We start from the raw sequence: 12,911 nt of genomic DNA, 5'->3' as shown, positions 1-12,911 counted from the left end.
GGTGGTTATCAGTGTATTACAAAGGTACAAAACAGATTTCAGTACTTCAATATATTGGTATACATTATATCAGTTAATGAAATTACGGTATTTAACTGTAAATTTAAGTTTGCAAAACGTTACCTAAAACGTTGCTACCGTATTTTTTACGGTAAAATTCCGGCAACCACAGCTGCTGGTTTTTTACCGTAAATTTAACGAAAATTTTTTACAGTGTATCGACGAAAAGGGACCCCGACAGAGGGGAAAACATAGGAACCTAGAAAACACAATTGGGCTAGTTTTGATTATCAATGGTGGGGGGATTTTCCCCCACACACCTGGCAATCCTTAACTGCAGGCGCACGCTTATAATAAACAGAACGTTATTGTGCATTGATGTGGAGTGTGGACGTTAATATAGTTATCGTTCTTGGTGTTAACGGGCCTGTGCACTGTTACTTAACACTCATTCCATCTAAATAATCTTTTAAAGTTGTGTTTTCTCTCTTCTTTCACAGGCAGAAGGTCCAATGACTGTCGCGTATGACACTGTGGTGTTCAAGAAAGCAAAAAACCATGAACCAAACCAGGTCTCCATTGTAAGCATTACATTGCTGATACTACTAATGCACATAAAACGATATATTTCCTTATGCAAGACTATGATGTAATCTATTTATACTCGAGTCAGTGATCTCATGAATTTATCTGTGGAAATGCATAATGTAGTGGTCTCAATGCTTTTAATCACTTGACTGCCTTATTGAAATTCATCTCACTCACTGTCTTTTGTGTTTTATTAAATCATTCTCAGAGCCGCCCTCCTGAACGAGATGAAGTGATCTACAGCACTCCGAAACTTCACTAATAACAGATGATCTCAGGCCATTCACATTATGAATATTACAATCTGAAGTAATGGCATCTTCGTCTGTTTTACATCACACAGTTTCTTTTAAAGCCACAAAGGACGTCACTTGAGACAGAAAAAGAGGAACCTCCAGAACACATTTTAAAGTGTTGCATGCAGGTCATGGTTGAGCAGATTATTATTTTGCTATTAAGATTTTTGCCACATCTGTAAAAGTGTCACCTTTTAATTAGCACATATGTTTGTAGTGGAACATTTTGTTCTACTTTTCTACTTTTATTCTTAGTCAGTGTGAGCAAAACTGAAAGATCTTTACCACATCAGAGACTGACACAATGAGTCCAGGTCAGCTTTTAGGTCAACGATTAGTTAGACCACTTCAGAGAAACCTGAAAAAATATGCTTATTTGAAATCGAATTACTCAATATTTGTTTTTGCATAAAGAACTGTTCTGTTTAGTTTTTTTGAACTGCTAAATACCTTAGCATTATTATTGTTGATTGTGTAAGATTTAGTTGTACAACTGTATGAGTACTTTAATGTATACATTAGAGAATATTTTAATGGCTTTGCAAGTGAAAGTATTATAAATGTTATTACATAATGTCTATATGGCTCTCATTCAGTGTAATTTTATGGCATTTTATATACATCTCTCTCTATATAGAGAGAGAGATAATGATATGACATTTCAGGGTTATTAGTTAACTCAAATTAAAACCATAAAACAAATTTAGTTCCTTGCAATAAAATAAACTTTAACTGAAATTTTAAAATATAAAAACAAATGTACCAAATGTTGATGTACTAAAATAACTAAAATTAAAAATTAAATTACAATTAATGAAAAATATACAGAGTAATAACTAAAAACTAATAATTAAAATTGGCAAAATCAACAAAATGACGAAAACTTGAACTAAAATTAAAATGAAAACAAAAATAAAAACAAAAATATTATTAATATTAACTCAAAATATTATTAAAACCAATATATCAGTGATACTAAAATAACCCTGTTTATAGTGACTCTAAAGCAGCTTTGACAAACACTAACAAATCTCAAATAAAGGCATAATTTATTCGGATAAAATAGGTTGAAATTTGATAGACATTTGACAGAAATGCATAAACTATTGTATTGTTGAGCAGAAGCGTAAACACAAGCTGAAATGAATGCTTTTATACAGTTTACCCTGATGTGATCACTACTCAATAGTCTGTGTAATGATGGGGAAGAGGAAAGTCAAGAGGAAAAAATACGCACACTCTCAAAAACAATATTGTTATATGAAAGAAACTGGCATATCTAATAACTTACAAAAGCTATAGCTGTGAATGTGGAGTCCTGTTTGTTTATTCACAGTGTTAGTCCAACAGAGGTCAAGAGTAGGAGAGCAAACGAGCCTCAGACGGGAAATAGATGCGACTACTTCATTCATATCCAGGCTGTAGTGAACAAACCTTCCATCCGCTTTTGGTTCTTGTTTACAGCAGGTTTCATTTTCTTCTGCTGCCTGCCGATCACACATAAATACACACAGGAATGCATCAGAAAGAAAGGATACTTGAAATATGTCGACAGCATTTGCAAGAAGGTCATTAAGTTATTCACACTGCCTGACACACAACACTGGACACAGGGACATCCCGACAAATGTTGTTTGCTGCTGTCCTCACAGTCCCTGTCCAAGAGGTCAAACTCTCAGATTGACATCAGACTGGATCACTTCATTTCACAGTAACAAGACAAAAAATATCTGTTTTTGGTAGTCTCTTCTTTTAAAAGTAGATAACAGCTCTCATTTCATACTGTTGTAATGAAGGAATAGTTCATGCAAAAAATGAAAATCCAGTCATTTATTCACCGTGATGTTAACATGATGCAACATAAATGATCATAATCTGTCATAGTGAGTGTGAATACTGGGTTGTTGAAACTTTTTTAGCCCTCACATCTACACTATTTTTTAAAAGTTTGGTGTGTTTTTTTTTTTTAAAGAAAGTATGCATTTTATAAACAATACAGTAAAAAACATAATATTGTGAATTATTGTTATTTAAAATAACTTTTTTCTATTTGAATATATTTTGAAATGTAATTCATTCCTGTGGTGCAAAACATTGCAAAGCAATTTTCAGCATAATTACTCCAGTCTTCAGTGTCACATGATCTTCAGAAATCAATCTAATATGCTGATTTGCTGCTCAAGAAATATTTCTTATTATTATCAATGTTGAAAACAGCTGTGCTGCTTCATATTTTTGTAAAACCATGATACATTTTTTTTCAGGATTCTTTGATGTATTGAAAGTTTAAAAGAACAGCATTTATTTGAAATGGAAATCTATTGCAATATTATAAATGTCTTCACTGACATCAAACTTTTCAATAGTAGCCTACATCCTATAAATTATTTCACTGGACTACTCTTGGAAACTCTCTTTTTCACTCCCGAATCCTCACTTGCATTTTCTTCCTGATTTATTTTTGTGGTGGTGCTTTACAACTATCTTTTCTCTCTTTTCCCTAGCATCCCTATATCGCTGTAGAAAATGCAATACTTTTTTCTGTCAAAAGCATTTTGACATGTTTTTTAAATTATTCATGTCAAAAAAAATTTACAGCATTTTCCAAACTCTGTGAAACACAAATGAGAACTAGTTAAATATGCGGAATGTTGAATGGAATGTGTTTTTTAAAATAACACCTTAAAATGCATCATAGTGCTTTAAAAAAAAATCGTCATTTGTGATTCTATAAAACATAACAATCATGCAAACAATGCAAATGGTAACAATTTTTGGATGAACTATTCCCTAAAAGCTGCTGTGTGCAATCCCAGAGATGATTATAGGTAATCATTCATAGGTTGATTTCCCAAAGAGAGTAAACTGAATTTTTTTTTTCTCTCTCTCTCTGCTTGTTTGAGCTTCACAATATACACTCTTAAAAAATAAAGGTTCCCAAAGGTGTTTTTGTTGCAATGCAATTGAAGAACCACTTTTGGTTCCCCGAAGAACTTTCAGTGACCAGTTCTTAAAAGAATAATTTTTTTTCTTTGTGTGAAGAACATTTTAATAATCTAAAGAAACTTTTTCTACTATAAAGAGCCTTTTGTGGAATGATTTTAAAGGTTCTTAATGGAACCATGCATAGATGCAACAAAATAACCTTTTTTTTAAAAAGAGTGAATCTTTCCATTGCACAAAATGTTCTATATGGTGAAAAAAGGTTCTTGAGATTATTAGAATCTTCTTCACACCAAGAAAAAAAAAATATTTCATAAAACTGTTCACTGACAGGCTCTTTTGGGGAATCAAATATAGTTCTTCTTTTGTAGCAATACTGACTCAACCAATGGCATGACTTTGGGTACAAATCGGACAACATTTTTGTAAATCCATTTGGTGGCACCGAAACAACACACTGCAGCTTTAAAGTCTGCTATTCCTTCAATGCTTTTCACCAAAAAAATACATTTGTGCTCTGAGAACAAAAGGAAATTCAGCAGGATAACATCCAATGGCAAGAACCTTTAAGTCTATCCAGTGGTTCAGTTCAGCAGTGGATCTCATAAGCGATCTGCGTGTCAAACAGCAAGCTTTGGTTCATGAACAACCCTTCGGGATCAAGCGGAGGTCCTTCGCCTCCTTCTGCAGGAACCCTGCGGGGTCCGATCCCCACGGCCCGGCCTGGGGTCAGCATGCACTCACCGGCTTTTAGCGTCGACCCCTGCTGGTTGTAGGACGGTGGAGGAGGCAGCACCGGTTTGGCGCGGTTTAACACGTACATCTCATGGCCGCATTCGTCCCGGTACTCTTCAAGTTGAGCGAACGTGGTGGGACCGTCGGAGTAGTCGTTGACGTAAAGGATGTTTTCCTCTTTGCTGGCACCATATCCACTTTCCTCTTTCTGCCGTTGGCGGTGGCGACTGTAAATCATGCAGAGAAGCAACAACGCCGTCAACGCCAAAAGAGAAATTCCCACAGCGATGGCCGTCTGGGTCGCGGTTCCCAGCGCACTGAAGTCCATGCTTTCAAGCTCATAAAGCGGCTCCTGACTCACGTCCACCGAGGAAGGATGATAGTAAGATGAGGAATGCAGTCGAGGCCAGATTTCCGAGCGGGACGAAGATGAAGACATGTTTACCGACAGGTGAAAAGTCACCCGAGCCACTCCGCCGGGATTCCAGGCCTCGCATTCGTAGCGTCCGGCATGCGCCACCGTGACATTGCTGAGAAACAGCATCCCGCTTCCTGTATCAGGATCGAAGCTTTCCCGGTCGCCTCCGTCATCGGTTCCTCCTCGGACCGGGCCACACCGACAGGTGAAAAGTCACCTGAGCCACTCCGCCGGGATTCCAGGCCTCGCATTCGTAGCGTCCGGCATGCGCCACCGTGACATTGCTGAGAAACAGCATCCCGCTTCCTGTATCAGGATCGAAGCTTTCCCGGTCGCCTCCGTCATCGGTTCCTCCTCGGACCGGGCCACGACTCGCCGGCCCTCCTTTTCCACCAGGCCTGGCTGTTACCAACCTCCCACCGGTGTCTCCGTCCATCCCGACCTCCTGCACCAGACCTCTGGGAGACACCTGGGCTTTTCCGTGGGACGCTTTCCTCCAGGTGACTTGTGGCTGCGGGTATCCGGAAGCCTGGCAGGACACGCGTAAACTCTCCCCCAAACGGACCGTCAGGTGGCTGGGCTCCAGCTGCACTATGGGCGGGATGCAAATGAGGCTGTTCGCGGGAACCTCCACCAGACTGAGATGGGAGAGGCGCGGAGGTTCGACGCACAGCATCCGGCGCTCGGCTGAGCTTAATAGCCTCTGACCCTCTTCGTTTATCCAGCCGCGCAGCCAGTGCAGAGCACAGTCGCAGCGCCAAGGGTTATCTGTAAGAGCAAATTCAATATAAGGCTCTCAAAATACAGCATTATTACATATTTATCCAAACAGAATTGTTGTGCAAAAATATTTGAGCAAACGTAAAGATGGTCTGATATCTAAATGCCACTAAATGTCACTATGGTAGGTTTGCAGGACATGCAACTCATACAAAACCACAGGACTGTATTAGAGTGAAAGATAGGATCATGAATATTAATTAATTTACTTAACTGGGTAGAGCTACCAATGGAAGCATTACTTAATTAATATTCATTAGACAATCTCACTAGGGGGGCGTGGCAGAGTCTTAACTTTGATAAAGAATATCTCTTTGGTTTTGAGACTTTAGTCTTTGCAACTTCAGGGGTCTTATCTATGCACAATCAGCTTGTAACACTCCAAAGAGAAAGGAAAACTTGAAATCGCATCATATGACCCCTTTAAGAGAAACATCTAAGCAGCAGATAACTTAAGAGACAGTTCATGTAAATATAAAAATTCAGTCATCATTTACTCAAAACAATCATGTACAATATTAGACTTTACTGAAGTTCAAAATATCTTTTTTATTCTGCAGAAGAAAGAAAGTCATACAGGTTTGGAACAACTTGAGAGGCTGTAAATGATGACTGAATTTTTATTTTTAGGTGAAAAATCTCTTTAAGGTAAAGTCTCTATTTGCTGTACATAGGAGAAACAAATGAGATATTATAGATATTATACCTACACTAGCATTTAAAAGTTGACAAAATGTTTTTGAAAGAAGTCTCTTATGGTTGGTTGAATTAATTATTTAAAAAAAACAGCAATATTCTGAAATATTATTACAATTTAAAATAAGCGTTTTCTATTTGAATGTATTTTAAAATGTAATTTACTTATAAATTTTTAGCATTATTATTCCAGTCTTTAGTGTCACATGATCCTTCAGAAATCATTCTAATATGCTGATTTGCTGCTCAAGAAACATTTTTATCTTTACTATCATTTTCGATCAGCTTAATGCGTCCTTGCTGAATAAAAGTACTACTTTTTTTTTTTTGTGGCATTGTGAACCTTTTACCTGTGACCCTAAGCACTTGCAGGCTGACGAGTGGTTTGAGTGAAGCGGGACTCAGGGTTCTCAGGTTGTTCCTGCTCAGGTCCAGAAGAGCCAGAGAGGACAGACCCACCAGAGCTTGATCTCCCAACACCTCCACCGCATTCTCCTGCAGATGCAGCTCCTGCAACCGCTGCAATCAACAAGCATGAACGTGGCTATCATAAAAACACACTTTGTAAAGCAATCTAGCATAATGCAGAGTCATCTATTTTCAGTTCTGTGTCTCCATCAAATTAGCACATTGCTGAAAAATTCCCTATTAATTTAGCACTTTAATGAGTTTTTGTACTGCTTTTCTTTGGTTTCCGCTTCTCTTCTACTCCCATGAAATGTGCACACTTTGGCGTAACATTATGTAAAGGTTGTGCAAATGTATAGACCATTCTAAAAATAATTGAAACAGCAATATTATGGTTTTACTATTTTGAAAAATGTTCTCACAATGTTAGCATGAAATGTTCTAATTTTGTTTGAACTCCGTGGACCTTCTTTAGTGGTACTTGGAAACCGCAACAAATATAATTTTTTGGATTCACATTTGCCCGACTAGCTAAATAAAAAATCTTCGATGACTTTGGATTGCATTGGTCAGAAAGATGTAATTTGCTGTCACTCCCTCATCTGTTGTGTTAGAAACACTCCCGCTGTGTTTTAAATGTTAATTTAAAAAACAATTAAATTTTTTTTTTTACGATTTACGATGTTAATAACTGTGAAAAGGTATGTTAAATTAAGTTCTTAAAATGTTGTGATATATTGCATTCAGTCCGAATAAAATGTCAACCTATGTATTTGCATACCTCCGCGCAACCAATAGCGAGAGTCTGGGGCGAGGCTACTGTAGCAGGCTGAGCCAGAGGGTGTTTACCCGGTGTAGAAAAAGACATCAGAATCTGTTACAGACAGGGGCGCAATTCTGATCTGACAGGTGGGGGGGACCAAAATTGAGCGTTGGGTAATAGCCAGTTTTAGGACCATTTTAATATACAATGGATTATCAAAATTAAAACAACACAAAGAACATAATATTTTCGGGAAATTATTATTATTAACAATTTAAGGAAAAAAGTTATTTTTTTCATAGTTTTTGACTCATGTAACCTTGCAATTTAATAAATGATATTATATAAAGACAAGTAAACAGTAAATGAACAAATGACCTGCATGATCATGGTTATCAACATTACAGTATCATGGTATTGGTTAGATGTGCAAGCTAAAATATGAAGAGTTGCCAAAATACACAGAAACAGACATAACGGTGAAACAAGGGTAAACAGTGGCAGAAGTTTTTACAAGATGGCAGATTTGGATGAAATGTTTGGTTTCAGTTGATGCGACGAACTTGGGGAGCTTCTTCTCAACAGGTAGGCTAAGCTAAACTTAAAGTTAAAATTATTCCTAATACCTAGGACTAGGGGTGCTCCGATTGATCGGCTACCTATTGCTATCGGCCGATAATCGCTTTGGGAAGTCTGATCCCAAGCTTCCATTAATGCTCCCATAACCTACAGTATATGGGAATGTTAAAACATTTGGAAATGTATATTTTGAAAGGCAGAATGGCACAGACGGTGCTTCTACCTGCAGTCCGCGGAAGGTGTAGTCCTCCAGTCTGGTGATCTGGTTTCCTGCGAGGTAGAGGATGCGCAGGTGGTCCAGGCCGCGGAACACGTCAGCTGTGATCAGGTGGATGCGGTTTCCGTTAAGCGCGAGCTCCAGAAGCAGGCCCAGGTTTCTGAACGCGCCGGCCTCCAGCGTGGAGATGCTGTTATTCTGCAGGTAGAGGTAGTGCAGCTGGCCGAGGTCTGATAGATCCCGCTGACGGATCTGTCCAATGGCATTGTCCTGTAGAAAGATGGTCTGGACAGGACGCAGAGTCCACGGGAAAAACATTAGTACACTAAGACTTTTAAAAGAAAAGAGAGAGTGAGTAATGCGGTTAACTTTATAAACCACCATAAAAGAATTTGAAGCAGATAATCAGTTTGACCAGTATTTCTTACCAATATTCAGCTTTAAAATAGCTAGTTTATGGATTATTCAGTTCTGTGAGGAACATAACAATAATAAATTATTATATTGATAATTAAATTATATTATTATTATGTTCTATAGTTGTAGTCTAGATAATTAAAATTACATTAATAATGGAATTATTATTATTGCTGTAATAATTATTATACTTGTTACTATTATTAAAAATAATACATGATTATATCAAGAATTAATTTATTATTATTATATTAATAGTGCAATATTGTTGTACATATTATTATTGTTAAAGCTGCTGTAATTAATAATAATAATTATTATTATACTTTATTGATAAAGCATTTAAATAGTTATTATTGTTGTTGTTGTTGTTATTATTATTATAATTATTATGTTTTATATTTGTAGTCTAATGATCATTTAAATTATATTAATAATGCAATTATTATTAAATTATTAAATAATAATAATTATTATTATACTTTATTGATAAAGCATTTAAATAGTTATTATTGTTGTTGTTGTTGTTGTTATTATTATTATAATTATTATGTTTTATATTTGTAGTCTAATGATCATTTAAATTATATTAATAATGCAATTATTATTAAATTATTAATCATTATTATTTTCTTTTCTTTTATGTAAAGCACTTTGAATTACCATTGTGTATGAAATGTGCTATATAAATAAACTTGCCTTGCCTAAATATTATATTAATAATAGTAAAACGTAATAGTAATAATAATAACAACAATTATTATTATTATTGTTAATGCTGTTGTCATTATTAATAACATTAATAATAAATTATATTAATAGTGGAATTGTTATTATGTTTTATTTTTGTAGTCTAATAATAATTTAAATCCTATTAAAAATTGAATTACTGCTATTATGGTTTATTGTTGTAGTCTAATGATCATTTAATTCAAAAACAGACTTAAAACAATAAATTACTTTAAAAATCTTGAGAATCTGCATCGCTTTTATTTTAAAGAAAGCTTCAGTGATGGCAATCTAGTTTTGACATGCCAAGCAATAAAAGCAACATCTGTCTCATTCATGTCGACTTGAGTTTCTGTCCTAATCAGCGACAGCAAAAACTCCACCCTTTAAGGCTGTTCTGAAACAAAATACAATGTTTCTTTCTTTAGCTCTTCCTCTTCAGGTGAATTCAGAGTGATAGAAGGTTTTCTTTAACATGAAATGAATCAATACAAAGTTCTGGGGGTGTTACACGATTCTGCGCCGACTATCCTCGAGCCGTAAACACGCAAACAAGTCAATTAGCAGCATCAGAAGGGCATTAATGGGCTTTTACAAGAGCAAAAAAACAACAACTGAGAGGCCTGTCATCACTCATTTTACTATATTAATGATGCAACAAATTTCACTGATTAATTTTCTAATTGATTTCTATCAAGCTATTGTCTGTGATCAAACTCGGGTCGAGCCGAAGAAAATTTCTTGTGAAGCATAGGTTACGCGGGTCAATTGAGCAATTTATGTGAGCCGAGCTGCAGTAATGTTAGTGATGTGACTGGAGCAGATACAGAGACATGCAAACGGGGTCCACAGGGTGACTCCAGCCATGAGGCACTGATGCAGTGGATGATTCCCAGCACTATCTGCAGTTATGATCTATAGTTTTAATCTCAGGTTTGCTGTATTGTGGGTCAAGGTGTAGATAGAAACAAAAGGAGACAGTATTTTATCATTTAGGGTGACCGGATGACCAGAATAAAAAATTGTGACAGGCTGGAAAGCAGTACAAGTGTTCCTCTCTTATATGTGGGAGAGTTCAGATGTGACCTAGTGTGATTTAATGTAATGTTTTTGTTCTCATTTTGTTTTCAAACGTCTGTAAAGAACTGAATGGATATAAAGAAACACTGTTTAATCATCATGCACAATATGACCAAAATTCATGTTGATTTCATGTCAACTTTATGACTGCTGATAAATCATTCAAAAAGCAAAAGTAAAGTATTTTTAAACATGTTAACATTATGACTGATCATGCTGCTCAAAAAATATGCTAAAAAATAAAATAAAATAAATTATAATTAAATAAAATAGAATTATCTAAACGATAACAAAATCTTTAATTTGCATGACAAAAATGTATATTAAATGTAAATCAACTTTTTGCAGCACACATTTTGAGCAGCCTCTTCTTACTCTGAACTCTGATGTTGGAAGTATTTTTCCCATATTGTTTTGAACATTGATAACACCAATAAGCACCATAAACGAAGTTCTTTTTTGATTTTAATGTTTATTAAAAAGGTTGTTTATAATCACTTCTTTCTATTAAAATTATTAAAACTATTAGAAAAAGAGTAAATCACTGTAAGAAATGGGACTATTCTGCCGTTACTATGAGATGGGAAGTATTTTTGTCGTTCTCTGATGCGGAAGATTTTTTTCCATATTGTTTTTATTAACATTTATAATAACTAAACACCAAAAACAGAATCATTCATGTGATTTTAAGAATTATTATTTATATTATTCATTAGTCATTTCAATTAAAATATTTCAAAACTATTAGAAAAATTAATAAATCATGGTAAATGTCATAGAAACGTTGGAACTATTACATTAAACTATTAGTGTTTTATGACACTGGAAGTATATTTGACATTCTATGATGCTGGAGTGTTTTTCCAGATTGTTTTTAACATTTATAACAACAATAAATACCAAAAACACACACACAATTATTAATATTCTTATGATTTGAATATTAATTTAAAAAATTTTATTGATAATATTAATTATTTCAATTAAAATCATTAAAAATTATTAGAACAATTAATAAATCACTGTAGGAACTATTTTTGACATTCTGTGACATTAGAGTATTTTTTCCATATTGTTTTTAACATTTATAACAACAATAAACGACAAAACAATATTCAAAAATTTATTCTTATTATGTTAATGTTTATTAAAAAAATAATTATTTATATTATTAATTGCTTTTTTGATTAAAATAATTCAAAAATGTTTTTTTAATGAATGTGCGTTGCAAAATATAATAAATGGTTAGATTATAAAATGATGCCTTTCACTCTTAAAATAAAAGTTTTCAAAAGAGGTTTTCACAACGATGCCATAGAAGAACCATTTGTGCTTCCCAAAGAACTTTCAGTGAAAGTTTTCATTTCAGTTTCAAATTTTTCTTAGTATGAAGAACATTTTAAGAATCTAAAGAACTTTTTTTTTTAAATTAATTAAAAGATTCCATGAATGTTGAAGGTTCTTCATGGAACCAAATATGCTCATATAGAACCTTATAGAGTCTAGATGGAGTTTTGTGACATGTCAAGGGACATGTTTGTCCCCAATACAGTATTTTGAGAATGACCCGCCTACAAACATCCACATGAATTTGTGCGACTGACCTGTGTCCCGTGTGTGATGCCTTGCGGGATCTCCTTGAGCCCAATGGATCCACATTCGACGGTCAAACTATAGCAGCGACACCCAGAAGGACAACCGAGAGAAGACACGCACAGCTGGGCCAGCATGAGCACCAACACCGCAGAGAGCTGAGGAGGATTCATCTCAGAAAGAACTGCGAAAACAGGAAAGAGGGAATGACAGAAAAGAGGCGGCAGAACTAGGGCAAAAGAGAGGAAAGAGAAAAGAAGAAAGAGAGAGACGGATTGCAGTTAAACCAGCGGAACAATTGTCCAAAAGAGAAAGAGAGAGAGACAAAAAAGACACAGCTTGTTGTTAAAGAGCGCATGCACGTGTGATCTAATCCAGGGGCGTAGCCATCATTTCAGAAGTGAGGGGGACAGAAATGTTATATATATATATATATATATATATTAATATAACATATATAAACATTAAAATTTTACATTTCTGTAATCTATATAACCTACCAGTCAACAGTTCTTGAACAGTAAGATTTTTAATGTTTTTAAGAAGTCTCTTCTGCTCACCAAGCCTGCATTTATTTGATCCAAAGTACAGCAAAAGCAGTAATGTTGTGAAATATTTTTACTATTTAAAATAACTGCTTTCTATTTGAATATATTTTAAAATGATTGC

General features: G+C 35.1%; 2 protein-coding genes across 2 annotated transcripts in view; one reads left to right on the top strand and one right to left on the bottom strand.

Moving 5' to 3' along the window:
- The window catches only part of LOC107757833 (polymeric immunoglobulin receptor-like), a 21,956-nt gene extending 20,795 nt beyond the window's left edge, over nucleotides 1-1,161 (top strand). The window contains exons 8-9 of the mRNA XM_016575426.1: nucleotides 501-581; nucleotides 797-1,161. Coding sequence (XP_016430912.1) covers nucleotides 501-581; nucleotides 797-850 — 135 coding nt within the window. The 3' untranslated portion in view covers nucleotides 851-1,161. The remainder of the gene's footprint in view (nucleotides 1-500; nucleotides 582-796) is intronic.
- Nucleotides 1,162-4,163: 3,002 nt separating this feature from the next.
- On the bottom strand, nucleotides 4,164-12,463 carry LOC107757831 (leucine-rich repeat-containing protein 24-like). The gene is made up of 5 exons (XM_016575425.1): nucleotides 12,254-12,463; nucleotides 8,430-8,708; nucleotides 6,807-6,975; nucleotides 5,317-5,748; nucleotides 4,164-5,144 (listed from the first exon to the last, which is right to left on the bottom strand). Exons 1-5 carry the CDS (start codon nucleotides 12,413-12,415, stop codon nucleotides 4,417-4,419), a joined length of 1,770 nt encoding a protein of 589 aa, XP_016430911.1. The 5' UTR covers nucleotides 12,416-12,463; the 3' UTR covers nucleotides 4,164-4,416.
- Nucleotides 12,464-12,911: the final 448 nt, after the last annotated feature.

Source organism: Sinocyclocheilus rhinocerous, unplaced genomic scaffold (assembly GCF_001515625.1).
Source record: "Sinocyclocheilus rhinocerous isolate Xijiao unplaced genomic scaffold, SAMN03320098_v1.1 scaffold112, whole genome shotgun sequence".
Lineage (NCBI taxonomy): Eukaryota > Metazoa > Chordata > Actinopteri > Cypriniformes > Cyprinidae > Sinocyclocheilus > Sinocyclocheilus rhinocerous.
This window is presented reverse-complemented; position numbering and strand designations above follow the sequence as displayed.

Bases quoted from the DNA above. Each gene is read 5' to 3' on its own strand.
- LOC107757831 (XM_016575425.1), bottom strand. From the start codon at position 12,415: ATGAATCCTCCTCAGCTCTCTGCGGTGTTGGTGCTCATGCTGGCCCAG. The intron at 5,749-6,806 runs GTAAAAGGTTCA...TTGCTCTTACAG, and splicing joins GCAAGTGCTTAGGGTCACAG to ATAACCCTTGGCGCTGCGAC. The intron at 5,145-5,316 runs GCGACCGGGAAA...CCGATGACGGAG, and splicing joins AGGAGGAACCGATGACGGAG to GCGACCGGGAAAGCTTCGAT.